Below are 16,634 nucleotides of genomic sequence, written 5' to 3'. Positions count from 1 at the left end.
CAAGCAAACTTGCATAAAAGAGAAAGGAAGAAAAGAGAAGAGAATGCTGGAAAAGAAAAGCTGAGCTTGTATTGAATGAATTAAATGATTTACACAAAGTACAAGGGGTTATTTATAGCCAATTTTTCTCAAATATTTCTCCCCAAAACATTTCCTTCCAAAACATTTGGGAGTGAGCTAAAATTTCCAACAGCTCATTTGGGAGGGAAAACTAAAATTTCCAACAACTCAATACATCAAAAGAGTGGGTTTGGTGAGCCGACACCCTCTTGGGCCCCCTGGTGGGTCTGGGCCCTGCACAGGCTGTGCCTAAACGCTGGCGGGCTCGTGCACAGAGGCCCTGCGCAGGCAGTCTGTTTGGGCGCTGTACTGGCCTGCGTGTTGCGCCAGTGCCGAACCATCCTGCGTGCTGCGCACTTGCGTGCCGCGCACCCTTGTTGGGCCGACGAGCCCGGGCCTGCATATCATGGGCCCATGCTCTGCGCCCGACGTGTCGCGCACCCCTGCTAGGTCGGCAACCCCGGGCCTGCGTGCCGCGTCTTGTCACGGGGTCATTACTCTCTCCCCCATAAACGCGCTTATAGGGGTGTGCAACACACCCGCTTATAAAGAGCCCAAGACCTTCCGTTCCTGTCTGATGTGGGATAGAGGCACTTTCCTCTTGACACTCTCTCCCACCCGATTCCAACAACGTCCTCGTTGCCGTCGACCACCCTGCCTACCCTGAGCCCCCCTGGGCTTGGGCGCTTTGACGTGAGTCAGACGAGGTCCGGTCTGCTCTGATACCACTTGTCACGGGGTCATTACTCTCTCCCCCTTAGGGGCTCAGAGTAGGCAGGGTGGCCGACGGCAACGAAGACGTTGCCAGAATCGGGTGGGAAAGAGTGTCACGAGAAAAGTACCTCTATCCCACATCAGACAGGAACGGGAGGTCCTGGGCTCTTTATAAGTGGGTGTGCTGCACACCCCTATAAGCGCGTTTATGGGGGAGAGAGTAATGACCCCATGATATAAGGACTAAGAAGATGAACACTTTCTTCTGTTTTTTCCTATGAATTTATGTAATTATTTATTAGAGAAAATAACTCATAAAATAATTACAAATTTCATATCACTCAAATGGTTATACTTTTGTGATTGATTTATAGTGAGCTATAATCTTAGAATGTGTACATTTTGTTTTATGATATAATTATTAATTATAAAGTAATTAAAATGCAATAAATTACTTTATATTTTATTATAAGTTAATTATTTACTTCATCTTATAAGGTATAATGAGGCCTACAACCAAGAAAAACCAAAAATTGATGGCCACCACAAAATAAAACCATACTAAAGCAAATTACCTATATTTGACAATACAACCCAATGAAAAACAAGCAAAGAAAAATTAAGGATGGGAACTAGAGATACTAAGATGTTTTATATTAAGATGCTCTTTGGTTGTTGCTTTTTCTAGTCTCTTTTTGGTTCCAAAAGCAACACACAAAACACATGTTTGAATACTTAAGCAAATTATATTTTTGAGTTAAAGAGAAATTAAAATTGTAAATATTTTAGAGAAGCAAAAGCATGATTCTAATTGTCGAAAAACCAGAATTGCTGTTGCATTTTTATTTTACTTATTTATTAATTTTCAAGTATTATTTTTGATTTCACATTTTATAACTTGCTTTCACATTAGCAACCTTTAAGAGTCGAAAGCAAAGAGCAAAAACCAACTAACAAAAGCAACAACCAAACAGAGCCCTAAATTTTTTATTTTTCTATTTTGAGCTACAACATGCTTCTCAAAATGTTACATAATTGGAAGCAAAGTCATTAATACTGAAATAAAAAATAAATGTAAAATGTATACTCCATTGGGTTGTTGATTTTGCTATTAGTGTTTTGCTTCTCGAAGCAAAAGGAAAAATACACATTTGGGTATAAAAGCAAAAAATTGGTATTACATTTAAGCTATTTGTTCATTTTTAATCAATTATAATTTTGTTGTCTAGCAACTTTAGGAAGTAAATGCAAATAACAAGTGCAACAATCAAAAAAGCCTAGTAAATGAGAACAACATTTTTAGCCTGACCACAACTGATGAAATAAACATGTTAGTGAACATGGACAAAAAATTCAATATGAGAAGATCAATAGAAAAGGCGAATCCACATACCATAATCTTGGGTCATTTGGCATTTTAGACAGCCGGACCTTGATAAGTTCAACAGCGGCTGCTTTCTTCTCTAATTGGCTGTTTAATCATGCCAAATCTCACATGAGATTGAAAAACATAACAAAGAGTTCCAAAAAGAAACCAGAGGTATGGATTAACACAAACAAGAAAATCTTCACTCAGAAAAGAGATGCTATAGTTCATCATACCAGTAGCAGTATATTAGATTATCCCACAACTCTAAATCCTCAAAGATTTTAAGCGCCTCTCCGATCAAGCCACAGCTAACTAATATGTTACCATATTGCCTAAAATCATGAGGATAAAGGAGAAAAAGTGAATAATGGAACACTGTGAGAAATTGTTAAAACAACTAGCTCTAAATAAAGGTGCATATACAGAGTTGGTAAATATGATACAATTTAATGAAAAAATAAAAATATAAACCATCGTGAATCTTTTGAGAACATAGAAAATAGTTTTACTTCCGAAGAGCAGGAATCGTTGGGATATAAACAGCATAACAAAAAGGAAGCCTCAGCGGAACCCCAATGGAAGGCTTATGAATACTTTCAACCTGAAATAACCCAAGATATATTTTTTAATGAAACATAGCTCCAAATTGAAAAGGAATCCTAACATACTAGAATTGAAAAACTTGATGCACATAGAATAGACATGAAAAAAGAAAAGACAAAGATAAAAGAAACATCATCTTATAGACACCAAAAGTTAACAGAAGCAATGGATATCAGAAGCACTCTTCTCCGATGTCATTAAAAGCAACTCATGAGACAAGTGGCATGCTTACGTAGTCAACCCAATGTTTAAAATGACATCAAACTTTTTCATTCATCACAATATTTTTAAGTAGTGTATGGTATAAATTGATATGAAAACTTGATAAGTGTGTACTGTAAATTAAAATATTATATTCAATAGTAATATGAATAAAATTACTTAGACATTGTAATTATATATATATATATATAATTACAAACAAGTAATTAAAGCAAAGCAAAAGCATGGATATAATATTACAAAGCCACACTATATTTTTTAAAAAAGGCCAGGAAAGCACGCTCCTTACCAAGTTATCCATCATCTGTAGAGCACGCTCCTTTGTGCGACTGCGAGTTGACTCCCAACGAATCCGTAATATGTCACAGAAACACTGTAACTGAAAAAGTACAAAGCATGTGGCAATCAAAAATTTTAAGATCATATTCAATGGTAACCAACCTTCTGCACTGAAGAAAACTAATAGTTCATTACAGATCATTCAGATGGTTGTTAAAACATCTTTCTTCAGCTCAAACCCCATTATCTTTTTACCATCTTGAGTAACTTTAGATTGCAAATTCCATTATGGCATACTTAATTTAGAGGAAGCCCCACTCATAAAGCACAAAAATTTCTAGAAATATGGCTCCATATTCACTAAAGTTCTCAATATTAAAGATTCAATTGTCTCAAACAAACTTGTCGATACTATTCTTTGACACATGTAACTAGATACTTTTGCCTTAATCTGCTTACAATGAAGTATGATGATTGCTGAGAATCAATTGCCTCTATATACGGAGCCATATCCCAACCTGAAACAGAAATTGAGCAGTAAATTGCTACATAATCATTCTCAATATCTGCGTACAAAATTCCACAAACTGTACATCAATTGAAACGTAACAATAAAGTGTTGTTTCTCATATGGGTACAACTTCTCTATTCTGAAGAGATGAAGGTGAGTGAAACTGGACACTCAAAGCATAACTTCTTTAAAAGTTTAAAATCAGCTTATCAAAGCTATAAGCTGAAGGTTCTAAGGAAAGAAGAAATATAAGAGACAGACAAGTCAATAAACAGATAAACAAATAAACGGTGTTCTTAATCATTTCACATAATTTCAATTTGACAACCCTTTTCAAAAATTTCAAAAAGCAGTACTTCATTGAAACCCCAACCAAGCCAAACAGGCTAAAATTTGAGAAGATAAAGGAAACTGAAGAGAAAGAGTTAATTTATTAATTTGAAATAAGGTCAGGTTTGTGGTTGAATAATTTAAGGGTGTCCAGGAACTGGAAAGAAAAAAGAGCTTGGGAATAGTAGCTAAGGTTTTAGCATTAAGATGTTGTTTTGCAGGTTATATATCTAACGTTTGAACAAGAAAATGCATTAATTATAACATCGTGGAATAAATATAAAATATGCAATATGAGAGTTATATGGTACCTAATGAACACAATATTCATACAGTTATAACCTTGTCCTTGCTTAGATAACAATGTTAAGCCCAGATATTGTCCTTGTTTTACTGAAAGAAAGCATCCACCTTCAATTCCAATTCATACCTAATGATAACAAACACTTTAGAGATTTTATTTTAGTGAAGACTCCCTTAGAGGATAATAGGGCCTTAGCAAAAGATATGTAATCTCATGTCTCAAAATAAATAAATACATAAGTGCAGAGAAAACCAAAAGCAATGCTCATACCAGCAGAAGGCCCAGTCCAGATATCTTTGACCATCTTACCTTGCATTTCATCATGTGGACTACTCTTTTCGATTAGGAGGCATTGTGCTAAAACCACTGCCTGCTGGACTGCTGTTAATGTGGCACAAGCACCACCACATGCATTGCTTCCAAAATCATTACCATCCTCTACCAGCTTTGGGGTCATAAATATGTCAGAGGCTTCACTGATGCTTGGATCAGACAACTCTATGCCAGGACCTATGGAGGTGCAGATATCACCTTTTACAGATTCCGATCTTGGGTTTGCAACCAATACCATTTGCGCCTTCGGTCCTACCTATGGCAAAATGAATCCTAATACTAAGAATAACTGAACAAGAATTCACAATAAAAGCATTATTAAGACCTTTCAATATTTACCTGATGTACAGTACGTAAGCCAAGAACACCAGTAACTGAGAGCTGAAGCCCAGTTGCCACTTCAGCTGACTCCAAATGTAGCCTGACATGAACAAAATGACCTCAATGGATAAAATAAGCTAGAAAACAAAACCATCTAATGTACCAGTTGGAACTTCAGGTTATGTATTAAAAAATCATGGTTTGGAGAATTAAAAATAATTTGTGCTAATGAGAAAAATTGAAAAGCATAAAACCAAAAAAAAAATAAGGGTATTTAGTAACAACTTCAAGGAGCATGAGTATCATCTCTTTGAGTGAGAATATTAGGCTCTCAAAAAAAACTTCTTGTTACTGAATAAGCATTTTACCCTCTTCATATTTCACACATGGCATAAAATGTAGACACTCAAAATAAATATTTTAAGCAACTACCATGCCTCAAGGAAAGGTAAGGTCTACTAGGTATAAACTGTTAAACATAATTTTTGGTTCAATAATAGCATAAATACATACTGCCATGCAAAAGACGTGACTTGGAAAATAGTAATCTCTCACATTGTGAAGTATGCAACAAAAGAATCAAATAAAATGCAATTAATTGCTGGACAAGAATGTCTTGACATGGTAGGAAAAACAAGGAAGACAATCTTCTCCAGATGTGTGCATGCATAGCTCCATGCATGTATGTACAATTCATAAAGATCCGATCAAAATATATATAAATATTCCTATCAATTATTATCAGTATCTTTCCAAATAAAAACAATGTCTGTGATAAGCCTATCCAATAGGAAATGTTTCCTTGAAACTCACCTACATGGATCAAGTCGGGCATAAATGTATTCTAGCACCCCTGCTTCTAAATGAACCATTGAAGCAATAGTAGATGCCTCCCCATCTTGCAATTGAGAACCCCAATAACTTGTCACTTTTTCCAAACTTCCAAAATGACTTAATGTTTCACCCATAAATACTTGCAATAAATCAAAAAGAGAAGAAGACCGCTCATCCAAAATTCGTTGGTGAATAAGCAAAATTCTAAATAGCCACCATGAAATGCTTTTGATTCCAAATGTGGACACAACACTTGCTTCAAATAATAGATCTCTTGTCTTCAGGAGCAACATTTTAGCAAAAATTATGTACTGCAAAGCAGAAAAGACTATCTTAAATAAATTTAAAGAACTCAAAGCGTTCAATCAAAACAAGAACATCATGCAAAATGACAGAACTAGACCTTCAAACCAAAAGCATTTAAAAAGCAGATTTCAAATTCATATAGAAAAGTTAACATTACCATATACAACAATAAAGAGTTGAAAATGTAGGCAATATTAAACTCTGATCAAGCTTACCTAGAAAGACAATTCACTTCTATAACATATGATTAATTAAGAGCTGTTTGGTGGGCCTAATTGGAGCTCCACAAAAAAGTGCAATTGAAGTAGAGTTTTTAAGGAAGTTCTATCAAATTATAATTACTCATTACTTGATTAACTGTAAATATCTTTTGTTTATTTAAAAATTTTAACTTGTCTATCATCTTCTCATCACAACTTATTTTGAACAAGGTCTGTCAAGACCATACCAGTGAGTATACCAGTATCACTCTGAAAACAGTTCATATTGGTACCAATGTGTTTCTACTTATTGTTTTGGATATAGCGATAGTCTAAAATACTTTTTCTTTTACACACACACACACACACACAAACAATTTAAAAAAGTAATGTTCCAAAAACTTCAAATCAAATAAATGAGACTAACTCCATTATATTAAAAATCCAAATAAAAAATACAAGTCATCATCAAACAAGCATATAAACTAGAAATAATGTTTAAGATGATCTTTACTTCATTCATATTGATCAAAGTGACCCAAAGTCATCATTTAAACTGACCCAGTCCAAAGAACAATAATAATAAAACACTCACCCATCAAAAAACCTAAAAAAACCTAGCATGAAATATCCTGTAAAAATATTGTTGTCTCTTTGCACGGCTTTTACTCTTCTTCCTGCTCACCTTTCTTCTCTTTTTGCTTCTCTCTTTCTCTGGTCTTTATTCTTCGACTTTCCTTTATTTTATTTTCTACCATTTTTTCCTTTGATTCCTTGTTGTTTGTTTCTACTTTAAAGAAATTTATGCAAATAAATTTGAAAAGGAAGTCAACAACAAATTGATGAGGAACATCAGAACCTATACAACATATGTGCTTAAACTCATTTACCAGGCCTATGGAAACAAATCAAAGACAGTTTTCTATAAAAGGGAAGACAACTTGTTCTCCAGGCAGGAAAAGACGGGATAGTCTGGTATTGAACAGTACCCAGGCCAAAATGAACAAACAATTAAATGTACTAGTTTGAGGAAAAAAGAGATACTGGCCAGTACCAGCAGCCAATTTTCTATCTTTCCAATTCTCCTCACACTATTTTACTACTATTCCCGTTGCTAAATAGAGATAAAGAGCAAATTTAAATAGATGTGAACAGCATTGTAAATTTGCAACACTCGATTGGCATCTCTTCCATTTTCTCTTCCCTAATCTGTCCAATTTGAGAGAGCTAATATTCATTAGCATGGATAAAAACAGCAATCACTTCTAGTTTCTCTACTCTCACTCTTTTTCCTTAATGAGTATGAGCAAAGAAAATAACCCACCCCTTTTCCATCATCCCACTTCCATATCCTACCAAGCAAAACCTTATTCACAATTTGGATATTGTTCTCCTACCAGCTTTCTAGTATTTGGTTTTTTAAAGAAAAAAAAAAGAGTAAACAGCTTTAGAAAAGGTCAATTCAAATATAATTATTGAGATAAAAAAAATTCACCTAGGTTTTAATTCTACAAACTTCATTCTCTTTTACTTTTAGATCCAAAAGTAAATTCTCGCTCATTGCCTAGAAAAGCAAACAGTAAAAGTAACAAGAAGGAAAAAAAATGAACAATTTTTATATTTCATTAATTGAAAGGCCCCTCCATGAATTGGAAAAGAAAAAAATCACCTGAAGATAAGAGAACTTGCCAAGCAAGTCAGAGCCAGCAGCCATGAGCTGATTCCTCGCCCAATTCTCCCACTCCACCATTTCACTTTCTTCCAACCTCGCTTTGATTGGCAGAGGATGCTTCAGTAAACTCTCCACCGGCCTAATTTAGAATTCAATATTTATTAAGAAAATATATTTTAAACATCATTCAGTCATCACATTACATCTTGCTTTTTGTTAATTTTTTTTAACATACTCCAAAGCCGTTAAATGGAAGTACTAGTACAAAAGTAAAATCATTCACAATTAAAAACAAACAAACAAACAAACAAACAAACAAACAACCAAAATAGCATATAAATTCTATCATATTTCTGACATTAAAGTAAAATAATATAATTTCTTTTCAAATTTTATAAAATATATTTTAAATTCTAATTTTTACAAATATTGTACAATTCTATATGAAAACTAACTTTTCATAATTCTTTTTCCAAGAGTGAATGGAAAATTAACAAAAGGTAACAAGCAAAGTGTATTAATCATTTTTACGTTTTAAAAAAGAATTGAAGGTCTTACCCAGTCAAATTGCACTGAGTGAACCAGAACAAAGCGGCTACAGCAACGCACACAACAAGAACAACCCTGCAAGCTTTTTCCGCATCCTCAATTGAAGGTTCGTTGATAAAGGATTCAACTCGGTCCAGTAAATCGGAGTAGGCTAGGTCAGGCGTGTCAGAAAGGAGGTCGGAGTCGGGCGAGGCAAGGACGAGTCGTGCAGCGTCGGAGGAAAGGGCTCCGAGGTAGTCCCCAGACTCGATGGAAGTGAGGATGTTGGAGATGAAGGCGTAGAGAGGAGAAGGAGAGTCGTCGGAAGCTAAGGATTGGGAGGAAGGAGAAGGATTGGAAGGTGGTGGACGTAGGGCGCAGCGCAGGAGTCGTAGCTCATGACCGCGAAGGATTTGTATTTCGTATTCGGCCATGTTGATGTTGATGGAGGTACCAGGGAAAGTGAACAACGAGGCTATTTTACTTGGGGTTTTAAGGGTTTGAGAAATTATTATAATAATAAAATGGAAAAGGTCAAGAATCATTCACCAGGAAGAAGGCGGGAAGAAAATGAGCGATCCAACAAAACGACGTAGTTTTGGTCTCCTATAAAACTTTAACCTAACCTTAAAAGCCTATCCCTTTCTCCTTACATAAGTTTTGCTCTCCTCTTCTTCTCCCGCTAAGGACTAGCCCTAACAGCCAGCCCCTTTCTCTCAACCCTATCTCCCTTCCTCGGTCGCCTTCGCCGGCCTAGGCCTTTCCGCCGGCGGCTCCCTCTTTTCTTCCCTGTCCTCTTTTCTTCTTTTTTCTCTTCCCCTTCCTTCTGCCGCCAGTTTCCTCTCTCTATAAAAAAGCCTAGACGCCGTTCTTCTTCTCGGGGTGCAAGGTCTCCTCTCATAAGACCGTACAAATACGTCCAAATTTATCCTGTCCGTATCATCCATTAAATCAGGTAACTTTAATTCAATAATTCTCATTGAACTTTAGTTTTGTTTGTATTTTTTCTGCATTCATGTTTCGTTCTTCTGCAATAAGTGATCTTAAAAATAAATAATCTTTGCTGAATTGAATCTGGAATTGATTTATTTTGTATTTAATGTGCTATTTTAGATAGGGGTGTATTCAATTCTTCCAAAAGGTGTTAGATATAGTTGTAATGAGCGGTGGTCATTGGTGATTTGGAAGGGATTAGATGGATTCTAGCTTCACATTATTGGATTATGTGTTTTTGGGAGTAAAGACTGTTTTTTCTCTGGAGTGGTGTTTGCTTCCTTGCGAAGATGATATGAAGGGGGATTGCTGCATGTGCGAGTGTTTTCTTTCTTGTTGCATCGGAAAAGAAAATGAACTGACTGAATTTAATCAAGCCAGAGCCCATGTTGGTTTTAGTTTGTATTTTGTTTTCTTACTGGTGAAAGGTTTTTTTGTGTTGGTGTTAGCGTATATGGGTTCTAAATCAGTTGAGGACATGATAGGGGCCTCGTCTGGGGTCTATTTCTCTGGATTCTATGTGGATGGTTTTGGGTGTAGAAATATTGAGAAATATTTGTGGTTTCCACTCAAATGCTGAAGAAATCTTGTTCCTAAAATGATGAGTTGGAATAAATTAATCTTTTCGAAAGGTAATAAAATCATATCCCACACCCTTCCTAAAGTAGTCAAAACTTCATTTATTCTTTTGATCTATATTCTAGTCTTGTGATTGAGTTGAGGTGTAAAGCCTTTGGCGTTAAATGCTAACATTATATGTGACAATATTCAAGTTTTAAGAAAGATGAAATTCGATTGAATACATCTTTTAGTTTTAAGAAAAATGGTTTGAAATTTATTAATTTCTTTTATAAACTTAAACTGATGAACAAGGTTAGTAAGTTAAACCAAAACCAGGGAGGTAAGGACACGAGAGAGAGTTTAAACAAGAGTCCAATTTTTTTTATTAATTAAATACTAACAAAGACAATATTAAATTAATTAAATAGTATTTTACCTTAATTAAATTATTTTGAAACCCAAAATTCTTGTACTCCCGAACCCTCGATCTTTCTACATGATGAGGACACTGCCCGTCCTGCCCAATTCTTGATAGTGGTTTATTGTCTTTTTCTTGTTAAAAATAACTTTCTTTTTTTAATTTAATTTTCTTTTTAGTGTAATTCCCGCTACAACCTCACTGGCTACTGAAACCATACATATAGAATCTTTTGTTATCAGTAAGTTTGAACAAGGGAAATTTTGTTGAACTATTACTCACATTGTGTTTTCCATGATGTGGATTTTCTTTTGATTTTTGTTCTATGTGATCTTGTTTTGGGTTTTCTTCTTAGGCGTATGTCATTATTTTTCATTTTGTTTATGATGGTTAACATGCTTCTTCATTAATTTTTTATTTTTGATTGTCTTTGTGAAATTGTCTTTGTGAATTTCATTTTTGTTTTGTTCATAACAGTATTTCTCTAAAAAAAATTGATCATAATTAAATAAAGCTCAAAACAACATCATTTTGAGCCTTAAGGACCTAAAAAAAAAAATTCTTGCAAGAGGAGTCAAAACTACATCCTTTTTGTTTCCAATTACAACATTTAAAAAAGTCTAGATTTATATATAGTTATAGATTATAGATTAAGGTAAATTTAGTTTTTCAATCTAAATTCTAACAGTTTGTCACACTCAAACCCAAACCAGCGGCAACTGAAGGCTCCGTCTCATTTCTTCAAAGAGCTGGGTGCTTCTTTTATCTTCCTTCTCATTTCTTTCCTAGCTATGTCCCGGGCTGCTACGCCTCTGGAAAGTCTTAACATCAATCTTCTTCCAAAGTTTATCTGGGAGGTCTCAACATCAATCTTCTTCCCAAGTTTATATTTTAGTTGTAATGTCTGCTCATATTTCTATGCCAATATATTTTACCAATTATGTCAGAATAATTCAAGTGGGTTTCGCAATTTTCTATTACTAATATTTGATGTTTGAAGTGGGTTTGGCAATTTTGTTGGAATAATTATAAAAAAAGAAGCAGCATATTTGATTTAGTGTATGTTTGGCTTGGCTTTTTTTCAGCTGATCTACCTCTTAAAAGCAGAAGTCAAACAGTATTTTAAGAAAGCTCTTAAAAAAACAACTTTTTTTAAAAAAAAAAAAATTTAAAAAAAAAAGAGTTTAAAGAAAACTCTAGAGAGGAGCTTTCTCTTCCCTTCTTTTAAAAACACACTAATTTTTTAGAAAATACCCCTTTCAATCAATCTCCGTCTCCTGTCCCTCTCTCTGCAAGTCACCTTTCTCCAACGCAAAATCACAATCTCCCTTTTTTCTCTATCTCTCTCTACAAAAGACAACTAAAAAAAATAGAAGACCTAGCAACAGAATAGCAAAATCTAAGATTTTTTTGTTCTTACAAAGATTAAAAGAAAAGAAAATCCAAAATTTAAAGCTGCATTCAGGTACTATTTAAAGGTTTTCTCTCTTCTACACTAAAAAATTTAATACTATACAACTTTCAAAGTTGCTCTGTTTTTAAATGGATTTCTTTGAATTTAAACATTTGAAATCATATGTAAACTCGAAGTAGACTTGTTGCACTTTGGTTTATTAAATGATTGAAAATGGCATAGATATCCGTTATGGTAAATTTTAACCAAAATTAGAACTTATATAATATATTTTGCCAAACAGCTATTATTTTTCATAAGAGCTTCATAATAGCTTTTAAATTAAAAAAAAGTTAGGCCAAATAGGCTCTTAAAGTAAACGATTCTGATTTCTTGATCAAGTTTTAGCTCGGTTTGATATCATCTCCTTTGCACACAAGTAGAGCTTGCTGGCTTGACTAATGTGATTGTTGTTTTACTTGCAAGTTTACCGGTTTGATATTGCGTAATTATAGGTTTGAGGAAGGAAAAAATGGTTTTGCTTATGGCTAAAAAAAGTTTTTAATTATGGTGAAATTTTCACAGGGTGGGTTGTTTAGATGTGAATTTATTTACATTGATTTTCCTGCCCCTTTGTTGCATATCAGCGGCATATTTTGCTTCCGAGTTCAGGAATTTTGTTATGATTATAACCTCAATATCATTTTTTCTTTTCATTGTTTTAGAAATGGTTGGAGAATCTTTGCCAGAGTTCAATGGGCTGAAAGGTGTTCTGCAGCCATTACTCAGTGCATCAAATTCATCTTCACTAAAAGAAGCCCTTGAGATTCTTATCAAAGTTTCTAGGACTGCTGCAGGCCGTGCAGAACTTGCTTTAAGGAATATCCTTCCAACAGTCCTTAAGCTTGTTGAATCTCTCCATCACACATCAAGTCGTGAATATCTCATGAATTCTCTGAAGCTTCTTAGGAACCTATGTGCAGGAGAAGTCGCCAATCAGAATGCATTTTTTGAACAAAATGGAGTTGAAGTTGTTTTGAGTGTTATGAGGTCTGCAGCACTTCTTTCTAATCCAGATTCTGGGGTTATTCGTGTCAGCCTGCAAGTTCTGGCAAATGTTTCATTAGCTGGAGAAGACCATCAGCAGGCTATTTGGCTTAAGTTCTTCCCGAATGAGTTTTCTGTGCTAGCGAGAGTTCGAAGTCAAGAGACTAATGATCCTTTGTGTATGATTTTATATACCTGTTGTGATAAAAGGCCTGGACTGGTTGCTGAGCTATGTAGAGATATGGGGTTGCCTATTGTAGTGGGTATAATAAGGACTGTTGCTTCAGGTACAGACGTTTAGCCTTTGGTTTTTGAGTTTTCATTACTTTGTTCCTAACTTCGTTTTCAACAGATTTAGATATAACAACTGCTAACTCTAAAGCTTCCCTTTCTATTTTCTTTTGTTACCATATCAGTGGGTTTTGGAGAAGATTGGCTTAAGTTACTTCTCTCAAGATTATTTTTGGAAGATATTCACTTTCCTCTGGTGTTCTCTAAATCATGTGAAGGCAGTTCCTTCGATAATAGTGGAAATACTGCTTCTGGGGATGATCTTTTTTCGTCAGAGCAGGCTTTTCTTTTGAGAATCATTTCAGAGATCCTAAATGAACGAATTGAGGAGATACAAGTTTCCAGTGAGTTTGCATTGTGTGTTCTTGGAATATTTAAGAGATCAGTGAGGGTTGTTGATTTTGCCGCCAGATGCACGTCTAGTCTTCCTACAGGCTGTACATCCATTGATGTTATGGGATATTCACTCATCATTTTGAGAGATATCTGTGCTCGAGAAGGTGTAGGAGACGTGAAGAAGGATTCCTTAGATGTTGTTGATATGCTACTCTCCCATGAACTTATAGACATTCTTTTATTTTTACTTCATGATCTTGAGCCTCCAGCAATCATAAGAAAAGTCCTGAAGGAGGGTGACAACCAAGGACTGAATTTGTCTGCATCTAAGCTTTGCGCTTATAAAGGATTCCGGAGAGATATGATAGCAGTAATTGGGAATTGTGCCTATCGAAGGAAGCATGTACAGGATGAAATAAGGCAGAAAAATGGGATTCTACTGCTGTTACAGCAGTGTGTTACTGATGATGACAACCCATATCTGAGGGAATGGGGCATTTGGTCTTTGAGAAATTTATTAGAAGGGCATCCAGAAAACCAACAGGCGGTGGCTGATTTAGAGCTACAAGGGTCTGTTGACATGCCTGAACTTTCAAGACTTGGTCTTAGAGTAGAGCTTGATCAAAAGACTCGACGTGCAAAGCTAATAAATATCCCAGGAAGCTGTCCAAAGCTCGATGAGTAAGTTTACTTGTTTAAACCCCCCCAAAAAAGGTGCCATGTTACTTGAAGTTATTCGATTTGCACACTTTCTTGAGGAGCTGATCCAGGAAGGCAGAAAGCTTGACTATGCAATCTGATTTTGGTATGGTATGATTTTTAGATCGTGATAGTGAAAATTGTCCTTTCCCTCTATTTGTATGATATTTTGTTTTGGCTGATATTCTGGGTATTAAATTTTCTTACACAAACTTTTTGTCATTTTCCAAACATTTCATAGTTCTTAGTAAAGCTTATGATGCATTGACCTTTGATTAATCTTGCAAAATTCAATTTCTTCTGCGCTTTGTTAGAATTGTCTGTCTTTTTGGGAAAAAAATAAACTAGTTTTATGGAAAAAAGTAAAAGGAACTCCCTTATAAATATGGTGGATAATTGAACCCAACGTTTAATTGTTTTCTTTGGACTGTTTCACACTATTATTTTGATAAAAAGAGTTTACTTCACGTTGCCCTTTCCCCCCTTCTTCAGTTTTAAGTTATACACAACTGAAAATTAAGTGGATATTGCTCAGAAGTTGACAAAACTATTATTAGTTCATTGATTTCGTTCGTAGTATACCAGTATCCCAAACTAATGAGTTTTCTTAGTGAGTTTGGAGTTATAAAAGGGCTTTTGCATGTATGTATTTGAAATATTTGAATGGCGGTTTCTCCTATCATTGCCTAAATACAATTGCCACTATTGCTTAGTATTTCAACAGGAAATCTAAGGAATAGTGGAACTCAGATCATTTATTTCTTAGTGGGCAAAGTCTTTTCCTGCTGTAATGCGCTGTGGTATATGTTAAACTAATGAATTTTTTTTTTCTTTTTTTCACCTTATAAGTTTTGATGATGAATGTCCCCAGCTTATGATAGTGAAAGGTTTTTTTTGCTTTGATCAATCCGAAATGCATTCTTTGAACATAGACAACAAATTCTTTATACTAATAGCAATTTGATATAATCAAAGCATGAGGAGAAGGAAACTCGTAATCCTGTCAAATTAAATAGAAGAAAGCTTTTAGTTTATTTCACATTCAAACCAAATAAATAGATTCCAAAGTTGAAACACTTTGGATTGAAAGAGTAACTTGATCCTAATGTGAAATGAGACTGCCAGCAGATATAAGAATTAGCATCCTTTTCAATTTTATCTGTTTAAATGAAAGCATATGGAATGTAAATGTGATCAGGAATTAGTATTGATTTGTGAGAATTGAGCTTTTGCATTTGACAGCAATGTCTTAAGATCGGAACCAACATTGATTTGCATATAACCAAAACTTCAAACTGACAAAAAGGCAGAGTTGGCATGCAAACTAACTGTTACCCTGCAGGACAAGATACGCTACTAGTAAACTGCTGCTACCAAGTACCAAGCAGCTAGAAAACAACCTTGAGAAGAAGGAAAATGCAAGGTTGAAGCATACCAGAGGATTCATTTCAAGCTGGCATTACCAGAGGAAGCTTTCAAAGCTCTTAGGAGACTCTGGGTCTGATCATGGTATAACTTTGCAGCTTTCATGTTCAAATCTATTTGCTGAAGCTGCAATTCCTTCCACTGTTGATCCCATTCTTGCAGATTTTCCTCTTCCACCAGATCAAGTGCTTGTGTCAGAATGTCATCTCCTATTCCAACACGGGATGATATTTTGGCATGATACCTCAAGAGTTCATTGAAGCAAGTCTGCCCAGTGATAACCTCCTCATGCTCATGCTCCTTATCACCTTCATTCTCAGACTCAGCCTTTTGGCCCCAAATGCTGTGGCATAATTTCAGGACTTGCTCTTTATGTGAACCCACAATGACCTTCCCTCTGCTGGCAGCTTTCTCTTCTTTGTACATTTTGTGGAGCTTGTGTATTTTGTTTTTAAGTTGAACTTGGGAGAAATCAGGGCTCCCTTCAAGCCTCATGAACCCAAGAAAAGAATCTTTATTAGTTGCAGGATCAGACTTTTCTTCTTTCCAGAATCTGACCATCTCTTTCAAAACTGCCAGCTCTTCTTCTTCCTTCCATTGTTTTTTCTTCTTCTTCTTCTTGCTTTCTGCCTCTGTAGCTTGTGTGTCAATGGATTCTTTTTCAACATCATCTTCAGAATCAGGGACAAAATCTTCATCACAATTGGCCCTTTTCCTGGAAGACATTCTGGAAATGTGGTTTCAAGAGAATGGGAAAGAAGAAGAGTGAGGGTAGCCCAAGGGGTAAGGTAGATGAAGGATTTGAAGGGAAGCAGGCAGGTTAGCTTTATTGGGAGCGGCATTCATGATGAGGACTGCGTCAGGATGCATCTTCCCAAAGCAAAC

General features: G+C 35.4%; 3 protein-coding genes across 6 annotated transcripts in view; 1 reads left to right on the top strand and 2 right to left on the bottom strand.

The window, feature by feature from the left end:
- Window positions 1-9,069, bottom strand: part of LOC110428121 (Protein prenylyltransferase superfamily protein) — a 20,738-nt gene extending 11,669 nt beyond the window's left edge. Inside the window, exons 1-10 of the mRNA XM_021443838.1 lie at window positions 8,617-9,069; window positions 8,056-8,197; window positions 5,860-6,191; window positions 5,065-5,146; window positions 4,702-4,981; window positions 3,707-3,765; window positions 3,258-3,347; window positions 2,653-2,744; window positions 2,377-2,475; window positions 2,168-2,245 (exon numbers count right to left, since the gene is read on the bottom strand). Coding sequence (XP_021299513.1) covers window positions 2,168-2,245; window positions 2,377-2,475; window positions 2,653-2,744; window positions 3,258-3,347; window positions 3,707-3,765; window positions 4,702-4,981; window positions 5,065-5,146; window positions 5,860-6,191; window positions 8,056-8,197; window positions 8,617-9,020 — 1,658 coding nt within the window. The 5' untranslated portion in view covers window positions 9,021-9,069. The remainder of the gene's footprint in view (window positions 1-2,167; window positions 2,246-2,376; window positions 2,476-2,652; window positions 2,745-3,257; window positions 3,348-3,706; window positions 3,766-4,701; window positions 4,982-5,064; window positions 5,147-5,859; window positions 6,192-8,055; window positions 8,198-8,616) is intronic.
- Window positions 9,070-9,239: 170 nt separating this feature from the next.
- MEE50 (ARM repeat superfamily protein) lies at window positions 9,240-15,805 on the top strand. Of its 4 annotated transcripts, none has more exons than XR_002446405.2 (4): window positions 9,240-9,541; window positions 12,677-13,285; window positions 13,415-14,430; window positions 15,667-15,805. XR_002446405.2 is itself a non-coding variant. In XM_021443820.1 (4 exons), exons 3-4 carry the CDS (start codon window positions 12,679-12,681, stop codon window positions 14,308-14,310), a joined length of 1,503 nt encoding a protein of 500 aa, XP_021299495.1. In that variant the 5' UTR covers window positions 9,240-9,541; window positions 11,272-11,415; window positions 12,677-12,678; the 3' UTR covers window positions 14,311-14,597. The 4 variants fall into 4 exon arrangements, 2 of the variants coding, with proteins under 2 accessions (XP_021299495.1, XP_021299494.1); XR_002446406.1 differs by having other exon boundaries at window positions 13,415-14,435; window positions 15,667-15,802; XM_021443820.1 differs by lacking the exon at window positions 15,667-15,805 and adding an exon at window positions 11,272-11,415 and having other exon boundaries at window positions 13,415-14,597.
- LOC149526280 (uncharacterized) lies at window positions 15,768-16,475 on the bottom strand. Its single transcript, XM_089785591.1, has one exon. The coding sequence runs from the start codon at window positions 16,473-16,475 to the stop codon at window positions 15,768-15,770; it is 708 nt and encodes a 235-aa protein (XP_089641717.1).
- Window positions 16,476-16,634: the final 159 nt, after the last annotated feature.

This window comes from Theobroma umbraticum, unplaced genomic scaffold (assembly GCF_002168275.2).
Source record: "Theobroma umbraticum cultivar Fairchild unplaced genomic scaffold, ASM216827v3 scaffold_25.0, whole genome shotgun sequence".
In the NCBI taxonomy this organism is placed as follows: Eukaryota; Viridiplantae; Streptophyta; class Magnoliopsida; order Malvales; family Malvaceae; genus Theobroma; species Theobroma umbraticum.
Note: the sequence above shows the minus strand (reverse complement) of the source record. Positions and strands in the feature narration are given on the sequence as shown.

What these genes read in the sequence shown, in the direction of transcription:
- MEE50 (XM_021443819.1), top strand. Translation starts at nt 12,679, where the DNA reads ATGGTTGGAGAATCTTTGCCAGAGTTCAATGGGCTGAAAGGTGTTCTG. An exon ending in AATAAGGACTGTTGCTTCAG is followed by an intron (nt 13,286 to 13,414) that starts GTACAGACGTTT and finishes TTACCATATCAG; the next exon opens with TGGGTTTTGGAGAAGATTGG.
- LOC149526280 (XM_089785591.1), bottom strand. Translation starts at nt 16,475, where the DNA reads ATGTCTTCCAGGAAAAGGGCCAATTGTGATGAAGATTTTGTCCCTGAT.